We start from the raw sequence: 23,888 nt of genomic DNA, 5'->3' as shown, positions 1-23,888 counted from the left end.
CTCTCCAGGCTTCATTCTTGAGTCTAAGTTGAAAGTCTTAGACCATTCCTTAGTCTCTTTAGCCTCTGAGTCTTTGCATATGCTGTTGCCTCTGTGTGAAACTCCACATTTCCCCAGTTCCACTTCGTTTGTTCTTCCGATCTCTGCTCATTTGATGAATGTCTTTTTGAGCACATACCATGGGCCAGGCGCCGTGTGAGGCACTAGCTATGCAGCAGTGAATAAGACAGATGTGAACAAGACCATGAGTTTATGGTCTGGTGCTGGAAAGGACGGGAAGTGAACAAACACATAATTATAACACATAAACACACACATAATTACAAATTGTGATAAGGCTATATAAAGAGATAGAACAGGGTGATATGAGAGGGAGAGTAACGGGTGGGGGCAATTAAGTCTGAGGGGTCAGGCAAGGCCTGATATTCAAGCTGAATGTGAAGGAGTGGGAGTTAACCGATGAGTAGAGGCAAAAGTGTTTCACACAGAGGACACAGCATGTGGGAAGGCCCTGGGGAGAAATGTAAATGGTATACTTAGGAACTGTAGGAAGGCCACTGTGGCTGGAGCATAGTGAGCTGAGAGTGAGAGGAGTAGGATATGAGGTCAAAGAGGTAGGCAGGAGCCATATTATGTAGGGCTTTATAGGCCATGGTAAGGAGAATGGATCTTATTCTGTGAGCAATGGAAAGGTATTGAAGCAGTGCTTTTAAATGTGGGTCAAACTGCAGAAGGTACTGAAATCAAGTTGAGATAAGAATAGAAAATATTGATGTACCATAGAATCATGTAGGAAGGGTAAGTTTCTTTCATGAAACTTTTGTTTCAGGTTGTATCATATAAACTGAAACATGATGAAATAGTATCTCTATTTTTTATTAATTTTATTATGTTAGTCACCATACATTACATCATTAGTTTTTGATGTAGTGTTCCATGATTCATTGTTTGCGTATAACACCCAGTGCTCCATGCAGTACATGCCCTCCTTAATACCCATCACCGGGCTAACCATCCCCCCATCCCCTCCCCTCTGTTTCTCAGAGTCCATAGTCTCTCATGGTTCGTCTCCCCCTCTGATTCCCCCCCCTTCATTTTTCCCTTCCTACTATCTTCTTCTTCTTCTTTTTAACATATAATGTATTATTTGTTTCAGAAGTACAGGTTTGTGATTTATCAATCTTACACAATTCACAGTGCTCACCATAGCACATACCCTCCCCAATGTCCATCACCCAGCCCCCCATCCCTCCCACCCCCCACCACTCCAGCAACCCTCAGTTTGTTTCCTGAGATTAAGAGTCCCTTATGGTTTGTCTCCCTCTCTGGTTTCATCTTGTTTCATTTTTTTCCTCCTTTCCCCTATGATCCTCTGTCTTGTTTCTCAAATTCCTCATATCAGTGAGATCATATGATACTTGTCTTTCTCTGATTGACTTATTTCACTTAGCATAATACCCTTTAATTCCATCCATGTCATTGCAAATGGCAAGATTTTGGGGTTTTTTTTGATGGCTGCATAATATTCCATTGTATATATATACCACATCTTCTTTATCCATTCATCTGTTGATGGACATCTTGGCTCTCTCCATAGTTTGGCTATTGTGGACATTGCTAGTATCTCTTTTGTAGATAATTCACATCTCCCAAATGCTGAAATACCCTACACTGAAAGGTTTTTAATTGGGGATTGAAGTGGTATGATTTAAAAAGAGTACTTTGGCTGCTGTGGATTGAACTAGAGGTGGGCAAGATTAGAAGCCTACTGTAGTCAGAGATAATGGTAAGTGGACTAAAGTGGTGGCTGTGGAGATGGAGAGATGTAGACAGATTTGGGAGATATTTAGAATTGAAAGGGGTTGGTGTGGTGGCTTGGGGGAGGGAGGGAGAGGGAGGCATCTTTGATGCCTCCCATGGATCTGATGTGGGCTAGGTCATTCATTGAGATGAGGAAGACAGAAAGAAGAACAGGGTTTCAGGGGGAAGATCAAGGGTTCAGTTCTACACTCCCTTAAGATAATCAAGTGGAGAGGTCAAAGCAGGTAATGGTGTATACATCCCAGAGGAGAAGTCTGAGTTTCAGATATAAATGAGAGTTGTCACTATAGAGATGGCATTAAAAGCTACGAGAGAAGAGGTCAGTCTGAAAGAGAGCAAAGAGAAAGAAAGAGGATCCTTGACTGAGGTCAAAGGAACTCCAACTTTAGAGACTGGGTGAAGGAGCAGGAGGTGGCAAGGAGACTGAGAAAGAAATAAAGAGATCGGGATATAACTAGGGTTGTGTTGGAGATTTTTGAAAAGAGTACTGAGAAGTCAACTAAGACGAAGATTGAAAAGGGTGCATTGGATATGACAACACGGATATTGGTAGTGACCTTAATAGCAGTTTTGGTGGAGTGGTAGGGGTGAACACCAGAATGGATAAAGAGGGAATGGATACACCATTGGTAAGAGTGTAAATTGATACAACCACTCTAGAAGAAGCTGGACGTTTTCTAGTAAAGCTGAATGATGCAAATATTCTATGACCCAGCCTTTTTAGGTATATATCCGAGAGCAGTGGTTCTCCCTGTGTGGTCTGGGTTATCCTGGGGGCAGAAGTGGGGGGCAGGGAGCCAAAAGGTGTTATTTGCTTCTTTTACTCTCATTCTCTCAAGATTGTAGAGTGGAGTGTTCTAGATAACACAACATATTGAATGCAGAAGCAGATATGAGAATCCAGCTGTCTTCTATTAAGCCATATGCTAAAGAGATGTGCAAAAACGTAAAACAATGCCACTCTTCTCACTGAATTATTTTTGTTTTGGAAAATAGTTATTTTTCATGAAATATGTTATTTATTTGAAAATGATGGATTTATTATTATTTTTAATTAATATATTGAAGCTTTTGCAGTTTTAATTTCTAATGCAGCAAGTATCAATTGATAAAACCCACATTCGTGAAAGCTCTTTGAGGTCTTGCAGTGATTTTTTTTTAAGATTTATTTATTTGAGAGAGAGAGAGAGAGCATGCACGAGTGTGGGGGGGGAGGGGAAGAGAGAGAGAGGGAGAGAGAGAATCTCAAGTAGACTCGGAGCCTTGTGTGGGGTGGGGGCTCGATCTCATGACCCTGAGATCATGACCTGAGCCAAAATCAAGAGTCAGGCGCTTAACCTACTGAGTCACCCAGGCTCTCCCCGCTTTTAAAACATTTATTTATTTATCTTACAGTGAATTTTAAGAATGTAAAGGAAGTCCTGAGATCAAAAAATTTGAGAATTGCTTCCCTAGAGAAATCCTTGCACATGTGTACTGGGAGACACTACAAGAATATTCACCAAAGCCTGTTAGTACGAGCAAGAAATGGAAACAAGCATGGGATGAATAAATTCAGACATATTTATACAATGGAATACTATAAAGAAATAAAAAATGAATGAACTCTAGCTACACATAATAACATGGATGAAACTCAGAAAACCTAATGCTGATTCAAAAAAGTTATGGAAGAATATGTTTATGTAAAGTTGAAAAACATGAAAAATTATGCAATATATGGATACAGTCATATGTTATAAAACTATACAGAAAAGCAAAGAATGAAAAATGAAAAATTCAGAACAGTGGTTACCTCAGGGAGGGGAAAGAAATGTGGCTGGGGAGGGTACCCAGGGGGTTTGTCATTGAAAATGATCTGGTTTTGAAGCTAGGTGATGGGTATACAGATATTTATTATTTATTCAAACTGTCTGTATATGTAGATTCTAAAATACGTAAAGTATATACTGAAAAATAAAATTAATTTAACAAACAGTAATAATTGTATAGAGTGCTGGTGAGAGTGTAATTTGTTACAGGACCCTCCCTGAGATCAAAGGGAACAGAACACCTCCCTCATCCCCATTGAAGTAGAGCTAGGTGTATAGGCAACTCCACTGAGAAACTTGGCTGTGAATGGGAACAGAGCCCAGAGAGATAAGGTGATGGTAGGAGGAGGGTCAAAGAATGATTTTTTTTAAAGATAGGAGATACTAGACTATGCTCATTTGCTGCTGGGAATGATCCAGTAGAGAGGGAGAGGACAAGATGCAGAAGAGGAAGAGAAAGGAGGGGTTGGGATCTGGGACAAGAGGAGGAGAGGTCTTCAGGCCCCTCATTGTAACTGGTTAGGAACAAGACAAGGATGAACACAGTTACTGGGAAGTTTAGAGATTTGGCGGTGGGAAAATGAGGGCCCAGTAACCATTCCTGATGTCCAATGGCTTCAATCTTGTCACTGAAGCATTAGGTAAGGCCATTTTCTGCAGAAAGAATAAAAATATTAGACTTTCTTAATAGCATGGTCGATAGAAATTTGTTTTTTTACTATTGATAGTTTAAAAAGTTTCAGCTTCACAATAATGTACATTTTTAGGACTTGTCAAATTTGGGAAAACTTCTGTTTGGTTTCCTTCATATATGAGCTCTAAGATGTTAGGGCATTTCAATTTTCTTGAAAAGTAACAAATCCTTAGTACTCTTTGATTTTTCACTGATTGTTAAGCAGGGCCTTAGAAGGGACCTGTGCAAATAAGGGGTCCTAAACCTTCACTGACTTCTGTGTAAATCTGCTTCTGGCCTCTTTGAACTACCTCCTCCTCCAGGAAGCATTCATTCTCTGATTGCCCCAGGCTGGGGTTCTTCCACAGAAGTTTATTACTGCCACTCATAGGACTTTTTCAAGTTTCTCTGAGCTAGGCAGGTTAGCCTTCTTCACTGGATGGAGGGAGCTCCAGAGGGTGAGGTGTCAGGACATGTGCACCTTGGCTTAGCAGGCTTCCATCAGTGTCAGCAAGCCTTCACTGAAGCAGTGTGTCATGGTGGTCAAACGTGTAGACCTTGGAATCAGGCAGACTAGAATTTGTTTGCACCTCAAGTGCATGGTCAGGGAAAGACTCATCCTAATCCTTGGTTCATGAAATACTTTCGCCATTGGATCCGGCTTGAGCTTCACTCCTAGTTCCTCTGTGTGACCTTGGCCAAGTTACTCATCACTCTGGGTCTCAGTTTCCCCATCTGTAAACTGGGAATGATGATAACAATACCTACTACGTCAGAGTTGTAAGGATTCAATGACAAAATCCATGCAATGCATGCACATTTTCTGGGACCTAATATTTAACAAACAGTAGTCCCCCATATGATTGGGACTATATTGTGGGTAGAGGATACAGTAGTGAATAACAAAGGCCAGGGCTTTGCCTTCCTAAGCTCATAGTCTAGTGGGTACCACACTGCCCAGTGCCAGCCCTGATACATCCAAGAGACTTGTAGGTTGTTGAATCAAGATGACCTTATCTTTGTCTCTATTTCTCTTTCTTATTTTTGACTGTCTCTCCCACCAAGTTCATCACTGTTGACCACCTCTCAGACACCCCCCATCTCGGTCTACATTTTGCTTTCTCTTGTCTCTCTGTTTACATCTCTCTGGTGGTTTCTCTTTCCTGTCTCTCCTATTCTCTTTTCATCTCTCTTCTCTTTTTGCTCCATTCTTTTTATATTGCGTATGTTGAGGATTGCCTTGTCTCCATCCCATCCCTATCTAACTTACGGTTCTCATCTTGGTCTGGGTCTCTGTCCTCATATATATAATACCACATTGCTCTACCTCATCTGTTTCTGAATTTCTCTGTGTTCCAGAATTTGTCTTTTCTATTTCTCTTTCAGTTTCCTTTGGCTCCTTAGCCTCTTTACTGTCTGCCTTTCTGTCTCCATCACCCTGTCCCTACTTCTCTCTGGTTGTTTCCCAGTTCTCCTCTTTCTGTTTGTACTGCTGCATTCATCTGTCTCTCTTCCCCTCCTATCTTTCTCTATTCTCACCTTTCTGTTCCATTCTTTCATCTCCCCTCCTCCCTGTAATATTTATACTCTTTGTCTCTGTCTCTCTTACCCCTCTATGTAGGTCTTTTTGCCCTCGTTTCCCTATATGATTCTCTCATCACCCCTTTTCTATCTCTTACCATCTCTCTTATTGGGTTGCTCTCCTCATGTGCCTGTCTTTTGTCTCCATCTCTCTGTCCCTATGCAGGATTCATCTGTTTCTGTTTGCTAACTTGTCCCCAGTTCCCCATTCCTCTGTCTCTCTTCGTCACTGACAGAGTAGTCAGGAGTACAGTCACTGGTGCTAGATTGTTTGGATTCAAATCTTAGTTGTGCCTCTGACTTGCTGTGCCTCAGTGTCCTCATCTGTAAAATAGGGTTGATAATAGTACCTGCTTCACAGCATTACTGTGAGCATTAAATGAACTAGCACACACACAGTTTGTAGGGCCATGTCTCAGACATAACAAATGCTCAAAAATGTCAGCTGCTACATCATCAACCTCTCTACTCATCTTCATCCCTATCTCTTTCTGTCTTGGTTTATCTCATCCAAACACGCCCTTCCTAGATACCTGGCTGTTATCATCTCTGTGTCCCTCTCTCTCCTCATCTTTTATGTAGCTGCCTCTCTGACCTCATCTCTCTCTCTCTCCTACTTTCCTGCCTCATTTCTGTCCCTCTTTTTGCAGCTTGCCCACTCCATCTCTCTGTCCCCATCCTTATTTATTTATCCCCATTTCTAACTATTTGCTCCCACCTTTCAGGCCCTATTTCTTTGTCTCTGTCTCATTATCTCCTGTTATCATTTCTTTATCTGTTCCTCTCTTGCCAAATTGAATCTTTATCTATTTACTCTAAAAAATCTTATTCTGTTTGTTTCTCCTCATCTCCCTGTGTTTTCCCCTGGCCTCGCTGGACAATTTGGATCAGAATTGGTCTGGTAGATAATGTGGAACTATAAAAGGCTTTAGGAGGAAGAAGTAGGCCTGGCAAGAGGCAAGTGGCAGGGTGTGGAATTTCATGGCTCTGCCAAATCCTCCTGAAAGACAAGGCCTCTGAGGTCAAGGTTAGCATAAACCCCCTCAACCCAGCCTCTTGAAAAAAGACAAAGAATGCTGCAGTTATTGGGAGGACCAGGAAGGGGTATTTTTCTGAGTGAAATTCCATCCGGAAGCTGGAATCCAGAGCATTTCCTGTTGTAATGTTTCTTCCAGACTTGGAGAGTCTGAACTTGCCACGTAGCATGTGCACTCCATGCATATATTTCTACAGTGAAACACAGAGATGCATACAGAATCCTCACCCCCCACACTTAGAGACACAGACTTTTGCAGAGACAGAAAGATGTACATAGAATCACGAACCCTCATAGCTGCAAATATTGAGACATTGAAAAACACCCAGGATGAATCAACACTGGCAGAGATGCAGACATACACAGAGACACTGAGAGACCCATGGAATTACCCCCTCACAGCTCAGGGACACATAAGAATAGACACAGAAAAATAGCTACACAGAGAATCATCCAGCTAATTTCCCTTTGAAAAATTTTCTTTTCGTCAATTTTCATATAAATAGAAACACACTAGAGCATCAGGTGTAAACACACACATTTATAAAAGTGCACACATTCATATACAATCACGAATTTCCAAAGCACACAGAGCCATTGCTTTGCTGGAAGTACAAAGGTATCCAAACTCCCTCTGGCCCCAAATGACAGATATGTTGCTCCTTCAGGGCCCCTGTCTATGAAGGCACTAGGCAGTCAAGCCAGAAACCTGACTATTAGGAACTAGGCAGAAATAATTAGAAAATCTAGATAAAATTTAATTCCTAGAAAAATATAAAATGGCAAAAATGGAATAGCAAGAAGTAAAGAACTTGAATAGACCACTAAGTATTAATGAAACTGAAATGGTATGCAAGGACATCATCCCTTTCCCCCAAATCCAGGCCCAGATAAGTTTACAGGTGTATTGTGCCAGACGCACAAGGAATAGTTACTTTTCTTCTTATACAAGTTATTCCAGAAAATAGAAAAGGAGAGAAAGCTGCCCAGCTCATTTTATTAGTTTAGTACAATCTTCAAACCTTGAGTCTAAAGCTAGACAAGGATAATAAAAGAAAAGAAAATTATAGGCTCATTTCAATTATGAATATAGATACACAGATCCTAAATAAAATATTAGCTAATTGCATCCAACAGTATGTTAAATAATACATCACAATCAGATCAAGTTTATTCCAAGAATGCAAAGAGAATTTGTTCAACCTCAGAAAATCTATTGATGTAATTTGCCACATTAACAGACTAAAGGAGAATACTCGTATGATTATCCCAATTAATGTAGAATAAGTTGTTACCTTCTCACTTATGATGAAAACTAGCTATAGAAGGCAAATTTTTTTTTTTCTTTAAGTAAGCTCTATGCCCAACTTGGGGCTTGAACTCATGAACCTGAGATCAAGAGTCACATGCTCTACCAACTGAGCCAGCCAGGTACCCCAGAAGGCAAATGAAACTTGGTGAAGGTTATATACCAAAACCTTACAACATATTTTATACTAAATGGAGAAACTTAAGATGCATTTCCTTGAAGATTGAGGATAAGACGAGATACTTACTCTCACCAACTACTGTTTAACATAGAACTGGAAGTCTTGGTCAATACTATAATGGGAGAAAAGAAGTAAGTTGTATAAGGATTGGAAGAGAAGAAATAAAACCAACAGATTCAACAGACATACTATTAGAATTAAAAAAAAAGTTTGTGAGGCCAGATACAAAACCAACTTATAAAAATCAATAGTATTTCTTTTTTTCCCCATTTTTTATTTGAGTATAGTTACACACAGTGTTACATTAGTTTCAGGTGTACAATTTAGTAATTTGACAAGTTTATAGATTATGCTATGTTCACCACAAATATAGATAGCTACCCTCTGTCCCATTACATTGCTATAACAATATCATTGACTGTATTCCTTTTTCTTTTCTTTTTATTTTTTTAATTAGGCTCCATGCCCAGTGCAGAGCCCAGCATGGGACTTGAACTCAAGACCATGAGATCAAGAGCTGAGCCGAGATCAAGAGCTGAGCTGAGATCAAGAGCTGAGCTGAGATCAAGAGCTGAGCTGAGATCAAGCATCAGATGCTCAACAGACTGAGCCACCCAGCTCAACTGTATTCCTTCTGCTGTGCCTTTTATTCCCGACCTGTTCATTCCATAACTAGAAGCCTGTATACCCCACTCCCCTTCACCCATTTTGCCTCACTCCAACCCCTTCCCCTTTGGCAACCATCAGTTTGTTCTCCGTATTTATAGGTCTGATTCTGCTTTTTGTTTATTCATTTTTTAGATTCCACTTCTGAGTGGAATTATTTGGTATTTGTCTTTGTCTGACTTATTTCACTTAGCATAATACTCTCTAGGTCCATCCATGTTGTCTCAAATGGCACAATCTCATCCTTTTTTGTGGCTGTGTGATATTCCATTGTGTATATATACCACATCTTCCTTATGCATTCACCTATTGATAGATACTTAGGTTGCTTCTGTATCTTGGCTATAGTAAATAATGCTGCAGTAAACACAGGGGTGCATATATGTTTTTGGATTACTGTTCTCACTTTCTTTGGGTAAATACCCAGTAGTGGAATTACTGGATCATATGGCAGTTTATTTTTAATTTTTTTAATTTAAAATCAATTTAACATATAGTGTATTAGTTTCAGGCGTAGAGTTTAGTGATACATCAGTTGCATATAATACACAGTGCTCATTACATCAAGTGCCCTCCTTAATGCTCTACATCCAGTTACCCCATCCCCCCACCCACCTCCCCTCCAGCAACCCTGTTTTTTTCCTATAGTTAAGAATCTCTTATGGTTTGCCTCCATCTCTGTTTTCATCTTATTTTCTTATTTCTTCCCTTCTCCTATGTTCATCTGTTTTATTTCTTAAATTCCACATATGAGTGAAATCATGTGATATTTATCTTTCTCTGACTGACTTATTTCGCTTAGCATAATACCCTCTAGTTCCATCCACGTTGCTGCAAATAGCAAGATTTCATTCTTCCTGATAGCTGAGTAGTATCTCATTTTGTGTGTGTGTGTGTGTGTGTGTGTGTGTGTGTGTGTGTGTGTGTGTATACCACTTCTTCTTTATCCATTCATCTATCTATGGACATCTGGGCTCCTTCCATAGTTTGGCTATTGTGGACATTGCTGCTATAAACATTGGGGTGCAGGTGCCCCTTCAAATCACTGTTTGTATCCTTTGGATAAATACCTAGAAGTGCAATTGCTGGGTCATAGGGTAGCCCTATTTTTAACTTTCTGAAGAACCTCCATACTGTTTTCCAGAGTGGCTGTACTAGTTTGCATTCGCACCAACAGTGTAAGAGGGTTCCCCTTTCTCTGCATCCTCACCAACACCTATTGTTTCCCGAGTTGTTCATTTTAGCCATTCTGACTGGTGTGAGGTGGTATCTCATCGTAGTTTTGATTTGTATTTCCCTGATGCCGAATAATGTGGAGCATTTTCTCATGTGTCAGTTGGCCATTCGTATGTCTTCTTTGGAGAAATGTCTGTTCATGTCTTTTGCTCATTTCTTGACTGGATTTTTTGTGTTTTTTTTGGGTGTTGAGTTTTTTAAGTTCTTTATAGATTTTGGACACTAGCCCTCTATCTGATAAAACATTTGCAAATATCTTCTCCCATTCCATAGACTGCCTTTTAGTTTTGTTGACTGTTTCCTTTGCTGTGCAAAAGCTTTTTTTTTTTTTTTTTTTTAAGATTTTATTTATTTATTTGACAGATAGAGAGAGAGCATAAGTAGGCAGAGTGGCAGGCAGAGGGAGAGGGAGAAGCAGGCTCTCTGCTGAGCAGGGGCCCCGACGTGGGGCTCGATCCCAGGACCCTGGGATCATGACCCGAGCTGAAGGCAGCTGCTTAACCGACTGAGCCACCCAGGCGCCCCTGTGCAAAAGCTTTTTATCTTGATCAAGTCCCAATAGTCATTTTTGCTTTTGTTTCTCTTGCTTTTGGAGATGTGTCTAGCAAAAAGTTGCTGTGGCCAGTGTCAAAGAGGTTGCTACCTGTGTTCTCCTCTAGTATTTTGATGGATTCCTCTATACTGTTTTCCACAGTGGCTGCACCAATTTGCATTCCCACCAATAGTGCACGAGGATTCCTTTTTCTCCACATCCTCTCCACACTTGTTATTTCTTGTCTTTTTGATAATAGCCATTCTGACAGGTGTGAGGTGATATCTCACAGTGGTTTTGATTTGCACTTCCCTGATAATGAGTGATGTTGAGCATCTTTTCATAGGTCTGGTATAAGTTCTTTATATATTTGAATATTAACTCCTTATCATTTGATATATCATTTGTAAATATCTTCTCCCATTCAATAGGTCATCTTTTTGTTTTGTTGATGGTTTCCTTTCCTGTGCAAAAGCATTTTATTTTGGTATAGTCCCAACAGTTTAATTTTGCTTGTCTTAGGAGATATATCTAGAAAAATGTTGCTAAGGCTGATGTCAAAGAAATTACTGCCTGTGTTCTCTTCTAGGAACAGTACTTTTTTACATTAGCAGCAAACGAGTAGAAAAAAATGTAATTAAAAATAAGATACCTAAAATTAGTCACTAAGCCAAAATGTAAACTTTCCTAAATATCAGGGTAACTACAAAAATACCAAACAAAACAGACTGCATAATAAAATACTTTTAATATATGAACATAGAGCTAAAAAAGAAAATAAAACTTAAAATAATATGACAATATTAACACCAAACATCTTTTGTATCAATAAATATAAATGGTCTTATTTGTTTTAAGAAAAACATTTTTTTCTATTGGATCACTGAGTAAAACGCAAATGGTGTATTCAGGAAAATCAATTAAGGGGTGCCTGGGTGGCTCAGTCAGTTGGGCATCAGACTCCTGATTTTGGCTAGGGTTATGGTCTTGGGTGGGGTCTTGGAATCAAGCCCTGGGATGGGCTCTGCACTCAGGGTAGAGTCTGCTTGTCCCCTCCCTCTGCTCCTCCCCTGTCTCATGTGTGCGAGCGCTTTCTCTCTCAAAGAAAGGAAGGAAGAAAGAAAGATGGAAAGAAAGAAAAAGAAAGAAAGAAAGAAAGAAGAAAGAAAGAAAGAAAGAAAGAAAGAAAGAAAGAAAGAAAATCAATTAAAAGAAATTGATTCAGAAAGGTTAAAAATACCAGAAAGGACAAAGGTATACCAGGCAAATGCAATTAAAGAACACATGGGTTGCAATCTTAATTATCAGACAAGTCAGGAACTCAGAACCAAAGGCATTAACTGACTGTCAAGGTCATGAAAAACAAGGATAGACTGAGGAAGTGTCACAGATTGGAGGAGATATGATGACTAAATGCAATATGGGATTCTGGGTTGGGGTCCGGAACATAAAAGGGATATTAGTGGAAAAATTGGTGAAATCTGAATAAAGTCTGGAGTTTAGTTAATAACAATGTACCAATACTTAGTTTTGACAAATGTCATACAAGATATTAACATGAGGGGCAACTAGGTGAAGGGCATATGGAAACTTTGCACTAACTTTTCAACTGTTCTGTAAATCTAAAATTATTCCAAAATAGAAAGTTTGTTATAAAAAAGCATTAATTGAGGCAAAAAGGCCACAATTTACAATGAACATATAAAGTTATGACTATTTTTATACCAAATAACATAGCAGCTTTCATAAAGCTAAGATATTAAGGGATACAAGGAAAAATAGATAACAGATTGAAACATACTAAAAATAGGAGAAATTTAACTCACCTTTCTCATTCCAGGACAGATCAAATCAACAACAACAACAACAACAAACAAAAAACCCAGTAATATAAAAAAACTAAATAACAAAATCAATATTAGGCCAAGAAGAAAATCTCAACAAATTCCAAAAATTAGAACTAATACAATGTTCATTGATCACAATGAATAAAACTGGAAATCACTGTAAAATGGATCTTCCATCTGAATGTGTAATATCTCTCTGTCAAACAACTCTTGGGTCAGAAGGGAAACTCAAATCAAAACTGCTGAATTTCTAGACAATGATAATGAAAATACTAAAGTCAGAATCCATGGATACAGATAAAGCAAAGTTCATAGCCTTAAAATACTTGTTTTAAAAACAAGGGAAGGGCGCCTGGGTGGCTCAGTTGGTTAAGCGACTGCCTTCGGCTCAGGTCATGATCCTGGAGTCCCGGGATCGAGTCCCACGTCGGGCTCCCTGCTCGGCAGGGAGTCTGCTTCTCCCTCTGACCCTCTCATGCTCTCTCTGTCTCATTCTCTCTCTCAAATAAATAAATAAATAAAAAATGTTTAAAAAAAAAAAAAACAAGGGAAAAATTAAATGAATAAGCATCCAACTCAAAAAGTTAGAGGAAGAAAAAATAATAAAATTAAGAACAGAAGGGGAAAAATAACAGTAAAGTTCAAATAAAGAAGTTAGAAAACAGATAACAATAGAACTAATATATAGATGAGCTGATTCTGTTAAATAGAAATATGTAAGCCATTAAACAGCATAATCAAGAAAAGGAGAAAGCTGGGGCCCCTGGGTGGCTCAGTCGGTTAAGCATCTGACTCTTGGTTTTGGCTCAGGTTATGATCTCCGGGTCATGAGATTGAGCCCTGCATTGGGCTCTGTGCTGGGCATGGATCCTGCTTAAGATTCTCTCTCTTCCTCTGCCCTTCTCCCTCTCCTCTAAAAAAAAAAAGAAAGAAAAAGAATAAAAGGAGAAAGCACAAATATACAAGTTAGGAAATGAAAAGTTGGACATAACCATAGTAAGAGGACATTTTAAACATAAAAGACTTTCTTGTCCAACTCTATGCAAATTGTTTAAGTACCTGGAAGACATGGAAAACATCCTAGGAAAATATAATTTACTTTAATTTGACTCTAAAAGAGAAAAACCCATATAGGCCAATTTCCATGGAAGAAATAGAGAAAGGTATAAAGAGGTACTTTTCCCCAAAGGTACCAGACTATGATGCTTTCACAGGGGAAGTCTATTAACACTAAAAAGCAGGTAATTTGAATGCTATTTTTATTTTCCTGAGTCTAGATGAAGGAGGAACACATTCAAATTCTTTTTATAAAGTGAGTATAATATTGATACCAAGATCTGACAAAGATTCTACAAAAAAAAAAGAAAAGAAAATGATATAGACCAATATTCACTTATAAATAGCAATGCAAAATTCTTTTTTTTTAGCAATGCAAAATTCTAAATAAAATATTAGCAAACAGAATCCATGGCTGTGTGGAGTTTATCCCAAGAAAGCAAGAATCATTCAATATTACAAAATCCATTAATATAATCTAACATATTATTAAATCTAAGGAGAAAAATCATATCATCATTTTCAGAGATGCCAGAGTCATTTGGCAAAATTCAATACCCATTCTTTATTTAAAAAAAACATTCAACAAGAGGAATATAAGGTTTCTTCCTTGATATGATTTAATTATGTGTGTGTGTTTGTGTGTATCTCCCCAAATACAGCAGTCCAGTATTTCACTTAACCAGGAAACACTAGCAGCATTTATATGCTAAAATCAGAAACCAGGCAAGGATGTCTACTCTCTCCACTATAATTTAACATTGTATTGGAAGTAGCAAGCATCGTAATTAAAAAAGAAAAAGAAATCAGAAGCATAAAATTGGAATTGAGGAGGTAAAGCTATCATTATTTATAGATAAGATTATATAGCCAGAAAACCCAAGCAAATCAATATAAAAGCTACTATAAACAAGATAAAGTAGGAGGATATAAAATTAATATATAGAAATCATTTAGTTAGAAGATATATAGAAGAGGGGCATCTGACTGGCTCAGTTGGTAGAGCATGCAACTCTTGATCTCAGGGTTGTGAGTTTGGGCCCCGTATTGGATGCAGAAATAAATAAAATCTTTTTTAAAAAAGAAGATATATGGAAGAGAAGGCTCCATTTATTATAGCAACAGAAAAGGTGAAATACTGTCTTAGTCCATTGTGGCTGCTATAACAGAATACCATAGACTGGGTGGCCTACAAACAACAGAAATGTATTTCTCACAGTTCTAGAGGCTGAAAAGCCCAAGATCAAGGCAGACAGATTCGATCTCTGTTGAGAGCTGCTTCCTGGTTCATAGACAGCCATCTTCTAGCTGTGTCCACTGGGGCGCTAATTTCACTCATGAGGGCTCCAACCTCAGGACTTAATCACTTTCCAAAAGCCCTACCTCCAAATACCATCACAGTGGGGATTAGGTTTCAACATCTGAATTTTGGAGGCACACAAACATTTAGTCTATAGCAAATACCTAGAAACAAACTTAATAAGAAATGTCCAAAACCTTTATGACAAAACATTTATAACACTCTGAAGGAACAAACGGAAAGGCATCCCATGTTATTAAATAAGAAGATTCAGAATTATAAAGATGTCAAATTAATTTATAAATTTAGTATAAACTCATTTAAAATACCATTTTTTCTCTTTTTCTGAAACTAGACAAGCTGAATTAAAGTTCAAATGGAGGGGTGCCTGGATGGCTCAGCCGGTTTAGCATCAGACTCTTGGTTTCAGCTCAGGTCACGATCTCAGGGTTGTTAGATCCAGCCCTGCTTCAAGCTCGGTGCTCAGCAGGAGTCTGCTTGAGATTCTCTCCCCGCCCCCCCCCCCCCCCGCCGCCCCCGCCCCCGCCCCTCCCATGGCTCATGCGTGCAAACGCACATGCACGCTCTCTCTTTCTCTTAGATAAATAAATAAATAAATAAATAAATAAATAAATAAAATCTTTAAAAAAAAGTTCAAATGGAAAAATAACGAGCAAGCTTAGCCAGGATATCTCCAAAAAGGAAGAGCAATGATATGGGACTATTGCCATAATAATGCTCTGTGAAAAGACAAAATGAATATTTATGCACCAAAACCTAGAGTCTGGGTCATTTGGGAGGGTCTACAATCTGGATCAGGCTCTGTTGATCTCAACTGGGCTAGCTCATGTGTTTGCACTAAGTTGATGGCTTCACTAGAGATTGGCCACTATAGGATGTCTTAACTGGGAGGACTAGGCTCATTTCTACATGTCTCTCACATCCTTCCAAGGTTAGCTTCGGTATGTTCTTGTGGCAGTGGCAGGGGTCCAAGAGAGGAAACAGAATGTGCAAGAGCTTTTTCAAGTCTCTTCTTAATATCAAGTTTGCAACTATCCTGTTGGTTAAAGCAAGTTATATGGCCACACTCAGAGTTAATAAAGCAGGGCACTATGAAAGGGTGTGGATACACAGACACATGAGAAATTGGGGTCATTAATGCAATCTATCACCAACAACAACTCAAAATCTAGAATCCATAAAAGAAAACATAGATAAATTTGTTTACATAAAATAAAATAAAACTTGCCTGGAAAAAAATCCATTAGCAAAGTCAAAAGGATAACAAACTGAGGAAAAACACTGACAAATCATGATTCACAAAGGTCTAATCTCTCTAATATATAACAACATTCTAGAAATCAAGGAAAGACCAGTAATCCAACAGAAAAATACAGGATATGTATAGACAATTCACAGAAAAAGACGTAAGGGGCGCCTGGGTGGCTCAGTCGTTAAGCGTCTGCCTTCGGCTCAGGTCATGATCCCGGAGTCCTGGGATCGAGCCCCGCATCGGGCTCCCTGCTCCGCAGTAAGCCTACTTCTCCCTCTCCCACTCCCCCTGCTTGTGTTCCCTCTCTCGCTGTCTCTCTGTCAAATAAATAAATAGAATCTTAAAAAAAAAACAAACAGAAAAAGACGTAAAATTGACCCTTAAACATATGAAAAGATGCTCAGCCTCACTCATAATAAGAGAAATGTAAATTAAAACTACCATGAGATACTATTTCTTACCTATCACATTGTAAAAAATCTAAGTCTTTAACAATACACTTTGTTGGTGAGGCTGTAATAAAACAGATAAACTCATACATGGGTGGTAAGTGCAAAATGGTATACCTATGGAGGGAAATTTTGGCAATATCTACAAATATAATTATTGGAATGTACCTTACATAATTACAAATATAATTATTGGAATTTATCCTACATAATTATCTGCATATGTATGAAATGTCTATTCATTATGGCACCATTTGTAATACCAAAGGACTAAAAACATCCCAAGCATCCACAATAGGGGACTGCAGTCATTAAAAAAAACCCTGTTATATATCCACATAATGTAACACTTTGAGTAAGTACTCTATACGCTTCCATACAGTGACTTTCTAGGTACAGGAAACTCTAATGCTCTGATATGGAAAGACCTCCAGGATGTATTATTAAGAGAAATAAGCAACATGTATAACAGAATATACATGCATAAGAAAGGGGGAGATGGAATAAGATACATTTATGTTTGTTTGTATCTGCATAAAGAAACACTGGAAGAATAAAAAATAAACTAATAAAACTGGTAACTGTGAATCAAAACAGTATGGTACTATCATAAAAAAAAAAAAAACAAACAGGCACATAGATCAGTGGAACAGAATAGAGAGTCCAGAAATAAACCCATGATTATATGGTCAATTAATCTATGACAAAGAAGGCAAGAATATATAATGGGTAAACACAGTCTCTTCAACAAATGGTGCTGGGAAAATTGGATGGCTATATGCAAAAGAATAAAATTGGACCACTTTCTTAACACCATACACAAAAATAAATTCAAAATGAATTAAAGACCTAAAATGTGAGACCTGAAACCATAAAACTCCTAGAAGAAAACATAGGCAGTAATTTCTTGGACGCCAGCTGTAGAAACATTTTTCTAGATAAGGAAAACAAAAGTAAAAGTAAACTATTGGGACTATGCCAAAATAAAAAGCTTTTGCATGGCAAAGGAAACCATCAATAAAGTGAAAAGGCAACCTACTGAATGGTAGATGATATTTGCAAATATCATTTGCAAATGATATATCTGATAAGGGTCGATATCCAAAATATATAAAGAACTTATACAACTCAACACCAAGGAAAAAAACCAATACAATTAAAAAATGGGCAGAGGGCCTGAATAAGACATTTTTCCAAAGAAGACATACAGGTGGCCAACAGACCTATGAAAAGATGCTCAACATCACTAATCATCAGGAAATGCAAATCAAAACCACAGTGATGGGATGCCTGGGTGGCTCAGTCAGTTAAGCGTCTGCCCTTGGCTCAGGTCATGATCCCAAGGTCCTGGGATTGAGTCCCGCCCGCATCAGGCTCCTTGCTCAGCAGGGAGCCTGCTTCTCCTTCTGCCTGCCGCTCCCCCTGCTTGCTCAGTCTCTCTCTCTGACAAATAAATAAAATCTTAAAAAAAAAACCCACAGTGAGATATCACCTCACACATGTCTGAATGACTATTATCAAAAAGACAGGAAATAACAAGTGTTGGAGAGGATGTGGAGAAAAAGGAATCCTCGAAAACTATTGGTGGGAATGCAAATTGGTGCAGCCACTGTGGAAAACAGTATAGAGATTCCTCCAAAAATTAAAAATAGAATTATATGATCCAGTAATTCCACTACTGGGTATTTACCCAAGGAAAATGAAAACACTAATTTGAAAAGATACCTGTACCCCTACGTTTATTGCAGTATTATTTATAATAGCCAAATATGGAAGCAACCCAAGCATCCATCAATAGATGAATGGATAAAGAAGATGTGGTCTAGATCTATATCTATATATCTTTATGAAATAATAGTACTGATATATATATATATATATATTATATATATATATATCAAACTTCTTATCAAATAGATCACTGGCTTTTGAACATAGGGATGTTTCAGTGATGTGATACTTTTCAGTAGAATCTGGTTAACAGAACATTCTGAAGAGGGAGATTGACTGTAATGTACCTACATATCTCCATCGTGTCTTTGTTAATTTTGTCTTTCCTTATTCTAGGGGAGTTGGCGTGTTCAGTTACTGGGTTTTCTATTTAATACATTAAAGAAACAATATACAAAAATCAAAATTAAGGAGGCATTCTCTACTTCCTTCCTTCTTTCCCTCTACTTCCTTCCTTCCTTACAGTCTTTGCTGTCCCTTTTTTGGTACAATTCTTATTTCATAATGTTCTTTGTTGAACTTAAAAGAAAGCAATTCTTAAGGTGGAAAGAAGCTTGAAGTCAGTATCTGTGTACCAAAATGACTGTACAAAGATACCAGATAGAGATCAGTGTGTATGTTTTGTTTTTTGTTTTTTATTTTTTTTATTTGACAGAAAGAGAGAGACAGCTAGAGAGGGAACACAAGCAGGGGGAGTGGGAGAGGGAGAAGCAGGCTCCCGGCTGAGCAAGGAGCCCAATGCGGGGCTCGATCCCAGGACCCCAGGATCACAACCTGAGCCAAAGGCAGACGCTTAACGACTGAGCCACCCAGGCGCCCCAGAATGTCTTGTTTTTTAAAAAGCATGTTAAAATATAGGGTTTTTTGAACCTCTTGTCATTCATAGAGTCTGTCTTGATTGTTGAAAGTAAACTTAAATACAAGAAAAAAATATTAAATATAAAATATTCTGTATATAACGGAATACTATGCAGCCATAAAAAAGAATGAGATCTTGCCATTTGCAACAACATGGATGGACCTAGACGGTATAATGTTAAGTGAAATAAGTCAGAGAAAGACAATACCATATGATTTCATTCACATGTGGAATTTAAGAAACAAAACAAATGAGCAAAGGAAAAAAAGAGACCCCCCCCCCAAAAAAAACCCAACAACATATCAGATTCTTAAATACAGAGACTGAACTGGAGGTTGCCAGAGGGGAGGTGGCTGGGGGGAAGGGTGAAATAGAGGGGATTAGGAGTACACTTATCTTGATGAACACTCAGTAATGTATAGAATTGTTGAATCATTAGACCTGAAACTAATATAACACTGCATGTTAATTATAAATAAGAAATTTAAAAAAAAGTGGTAACTGCTGGGGGTGTGTATAGTGGCAATTGGGTGAAATGGACAAGAGTGACACTTTTCAAAGTATAATTTTTATTTTGTTTTGATATTCAAAATGTATGTGTATTATCTATTCAAAAAGAAATAACTATAAAATATTCACAATAGTAACAAAAACTACAAAACAACTAGGAATTAAATTAGTAAAAACACACAATTCCAAAGAGAAAACTCGACTCTTAATAAAGGACATAGATAGAAGGTGAATTCAACAAATGAGGAGATAGTCCATGTTCTTGGATGAGTTATTATTTTGATGATGTCAACTCTCTCAAATTAATCTGTAAATTTAGTGTGATCCTAATAAGAATTCCAGTCGGATTTCTGAAGAGCTTGATAAACTCTTTTTAAAATTTATGTGGAGATATAGCTAAGACAATACTAAAAGAAGACTAAAGCAGAGGTACTTGCCCTATCAAATCTTATATTACAAAATATCAAAAGCAAGGCGGTATTAATGCAAGAACTGAAACAGACTTGTGCGTGTGTGTTTTATAATATGTGACAAAGGTGGCACAGCAAATCAATGAAAAAGTAAGGATTGTTTGGTGTTTGATGGTGGGAAATGTGGCTCACTGTGTATAAAAAAATAGAATTGCATCCCTACCTATCACTACATATGAGAGTGGATTCTTGGTGGATTAAAACCTAAAGGTGAAAGATAAAACTATAAAGTTAATAGAAAAAAATAAGAGAATATCTTTGTGACCTGGGAGGAGGTAACTAGTTTCTAAATAAAACTCCCAAACCAGAAACCATAGAGCAAAAATTTGATGGATTTGATTGCATTAAAAACAACAATTTCTATTCAAAAAAGGCTAACATGGACAAAGTTAAAATAGGGACAGAATATTTGCAATGTCTGAAACTGACAGGGGACTAGTAGCTAGACTATATAAGGAACTCTAGCAAATCAATAGGAAAGATAGGAAACTCACTGGAAAAATGGGCCAACTATATAAGCAGGCAATTTACAAAAGAGGCATTTAACACACATATGAAGTGATGCTGAAAAATTCATTAGTAATCAGAGAAATGCAATATTAAGGGTATATGGGCTTTCATTGTACTATTCTTTCAAATTTTATGAATTTTGAAAAAGTGAAAAATAAAAATTTTGAGGAAATAAATGCACCTAAAACAATAATACATATTTTGCAAGAACACATATAAGCAAAAAGATCTGCATAAAATACCATAGAATGGATGCCTATGAGGGAAATAAGAGTTTGAAGTAGAGATTAAGGTGAATTTAAAACAAAAAACAAAAACCTCTCTGTAAAGTAATTCATATTCATTGACTATGTGGAAAACACGGAAAAGCACAATGAAGACAACAAAATTCACTGAGAATCTCATATTCTTTGCCAGTAGGTCTCAAAATATGGTACCTGGACTAGCAGCAGCCCCAGATGATTCTTCTCCCCCTCCCCCTTCTTCTCCATCATCATCATCATCATCATCATCATCGCTTGGAAACTTGTTAGAAATTCAAATTCTTGGGCCCTACCAGACTTACTGAAACACAACTCTGGGCATAGGGCCCAGCAATCAGTCTTCTGACAAGCCTTCCCACTGACTCTGATGCTGGCCAAAGTTTGAGAACCACTGATCTACATTTAACCATCATTAGTTTTTTTTATAGATCCTTGTAGTCTTTCTAAAAAAAAGTATGAAATATTTCAGGCATACAAATAAGTATAGAGAATAATATAACTCACATCCATGTACCTACTACCCAGATAAAGTATTAGACAAACAGTTGAAGTCCCCTGTGTATCTCTCATTCTGTTCCTTTGTTTTCTTCCCCAGAACTAATTACCATTCTGCATTTTCTATTTAATTCCCTGTTTTAAAAATACTGTTTATTTATTTATATAACCTATAACTAATTTAGTGCATTATTTTCTAGATTTAAAAAGTCTATATAGGGGCACCTAGCTGGCAAAGCCAGTAGAGCATCTGACTCTTGATCTCGGGGTCATATGAGTTCAAGCCCTATATTGGGTGTAGAGATTACTTAAAAAATTTTTAAAAATCTATATAAATGTCTCATATTTCATATACCCTTCTATAACTTATATTTTATCTCAGCACTGTGTTTTTGAAATTTATCTGGGTTGATATATGCAACTCAATTTCATTTCTTCTGCTGCTGTATAGTATTCTGTTGTATGGCTGTACTGCTATTTATTCATTCTCCTGTTGGTGAACTTTTAGATTGTTCAGATTTTTTCTCTATTATAAACAGTTATGCAATGTTATATTCTTGCACATGCCTCCTTATGCATATGTATTAGAATTTCTCTAGGACTTAAAGTCTGGAGGTTATATACATCTTTACCAGTAGAATTGCTGGGTCCCAGGGCCCACCTTCAACTATTCTGGATAACTTCCTAATTGTTTTCCAAAGTAGAGACACCAATTTTCTTTCTTATCAAAGATTTCATTGTGTTTTTCCCTTACAGTTTGCACATTTGGGCCTTTGTTGAAAAAATCTTTCCACAGTTGTAGGTGACAAAGATACTCTCCACCATCTTATATGTAAATAAGTAGGGATCCAGTTTTATTTCTTTCCTTATGGTGAGCCAAATTTCCCAATGCTATCTACTAAATTGTCCATTTCCCATTGATTTGTGGTGCAGGCCTATAAACTCACACATTTCACATATATTGGCTGAAGCCTGATTTGTACCAGTCTTGTGCTGGGTCTTGTTGAGGTCTTCAAGATATATGGTCCCTAATCTCAGGAGGTGAGACTGCATCTCCATTTACGTGGAGAGGCATCCACATAAATGATTACAGCATTAAGGAATAAGTGCAGAAAGGTGTTCTGAGTTTCTAACTCAGCTGGGAAAGTTCATAGAAGTGACAAGAGTTAGGTCTTAAAGAAACAGGAAGAATTTGCTAATGCAGGGGTAAGGGGGAAGGTGGTTGGGCCTGGTTTGGAGTCCCCAGGAGTTTTGTTTATCTCCAGGGTGAGAGGTTAGACCCCTTTCATCAGTGTAGGGGCAGTGAGTAGTGTGTATGTAAGGGGTAGGAGTAGGCAGAGATTTCCGCTTGCACATTCTGGAAGTGGAGGAACATACCCTAGGGGTAGAGGGGCTGGGCCCTACCCCAAAGTTCAGGTTTGAAGAAGAGAAGGGGCTGGAATTAAATTATCATAAAGAAGACATATTCAGACTAATATTTACTGTTTTTAAGGGGAGACCTCATTCTCCAACCATGTCAGGAGCTCCTCAAGATGGTTTCTAAAGAAATCCTTATTTGTTCCCACTTCAGAGGTATATATTCATTCCCTTCTTCATTTGCCGCTCTGGGGCCAAAGAAGGAGGGAGGAGGAGGGGAAGAGGACAAACGGGTGGGAGAGACTTCCAGTTGTTCAGCTCCTGGGCCTGACCATGGATTTGAACTTCTGCATAAAGAGCTGGGAGTACCTGCTTCAGGGTTTGTCTGGGGCCTTACAAGCCAGGAAGGTTGTTGGGAATAGCTAACCAAGTCACTTTTAGGTGGGGAGCACTCGGCAAGACATGTGACCCAGGCGGCCATTTTCCCACACCCTGCCCGTCGCCATCTTCCTTTGTAGACAAAGGGACTGACCCCCACCTGCGATCATGGTGATTGCTTGGTCACTATGATTCGGGAACACGCATATTCGGGTCCAGGTAGAGGCCGGCAGACAAGATCTTGGCTTACAAGTAGGTATATGACGACCCGCCGCTACCAACCTACCCCCTCTCGGCTTCTTCCTCACCTCACAGGGCAGCGGGGGAGGCGGGACCAGTGCGCCTGCGGAGTAGGGATGGCGGGCGCGAGCCGTCAATCCGAGGCCCCGCCCCTCTGGGGGGGGGACGTAAGGCGGGCCAACCAGGCCCGCAAGGCTGGGATCCGGAAGTCGGAGCCTAGCGGCGCGAGCGCAGTTTGCAGACCAACCCTATCGTAGTGCCATTCTCTCCTGTCTGATCCCCGCCGGAAGTGGAGGTAAGAGACG

General features: G+C 38.5%; 1 protein-coding gene across 2 annotated transcripts in view; it reads left to right on the top strand.

Moving 5' to 3' along the window:
* The first annotated feature begins 23,478 nt into the window (after window positions 1-23,478).
* The window catches only part of GNL3L (G protein nucleolar 3 like), a 26,766-nt gene continuing 26,356 nt past the window's right edge, over window positions 23,479-23,888 (top strand). The window contains exon 1 of one of the 2 annotated variants that reach the window (XM_032398200.1): window positions 23,479-23,595. In XM_032398200.1, the coding sequence (XP_032254091.1) occupies window positions 23,532-23,595 (64 nt within the window). In that variant the 5' untranslated portion in view covers window positions 23,479-23,531. Of the gene's footprint in view, window positions 23,596-23,770; window positions 23,879-23,888 lie in introns of those variants that run through there. The other variant, XM_032398201.1, reaches the window with a different exon arrangement.

Source organism: Phoca vitulina, unplaced genomic scaffold (genome assembly GCF_004348235.1).
Source record: "Phoca vitulina isolate PV1807 unplaced genomic scaffold, GSC_HSeal_1.0 scaffold111, whole genome shotgun sequence".
NCBI classification, from domain to species: Eukaryota; Metazoa; Chordata; class Mammalia; order Carnivora; family Phocidae; genus Phoca; species Phoca vitulina.
The sequence above is the reverse complement of the archived record's forward strand: the minus strand, read 5'-3'. Positions and strand labels throughout refer to the sequence as shown.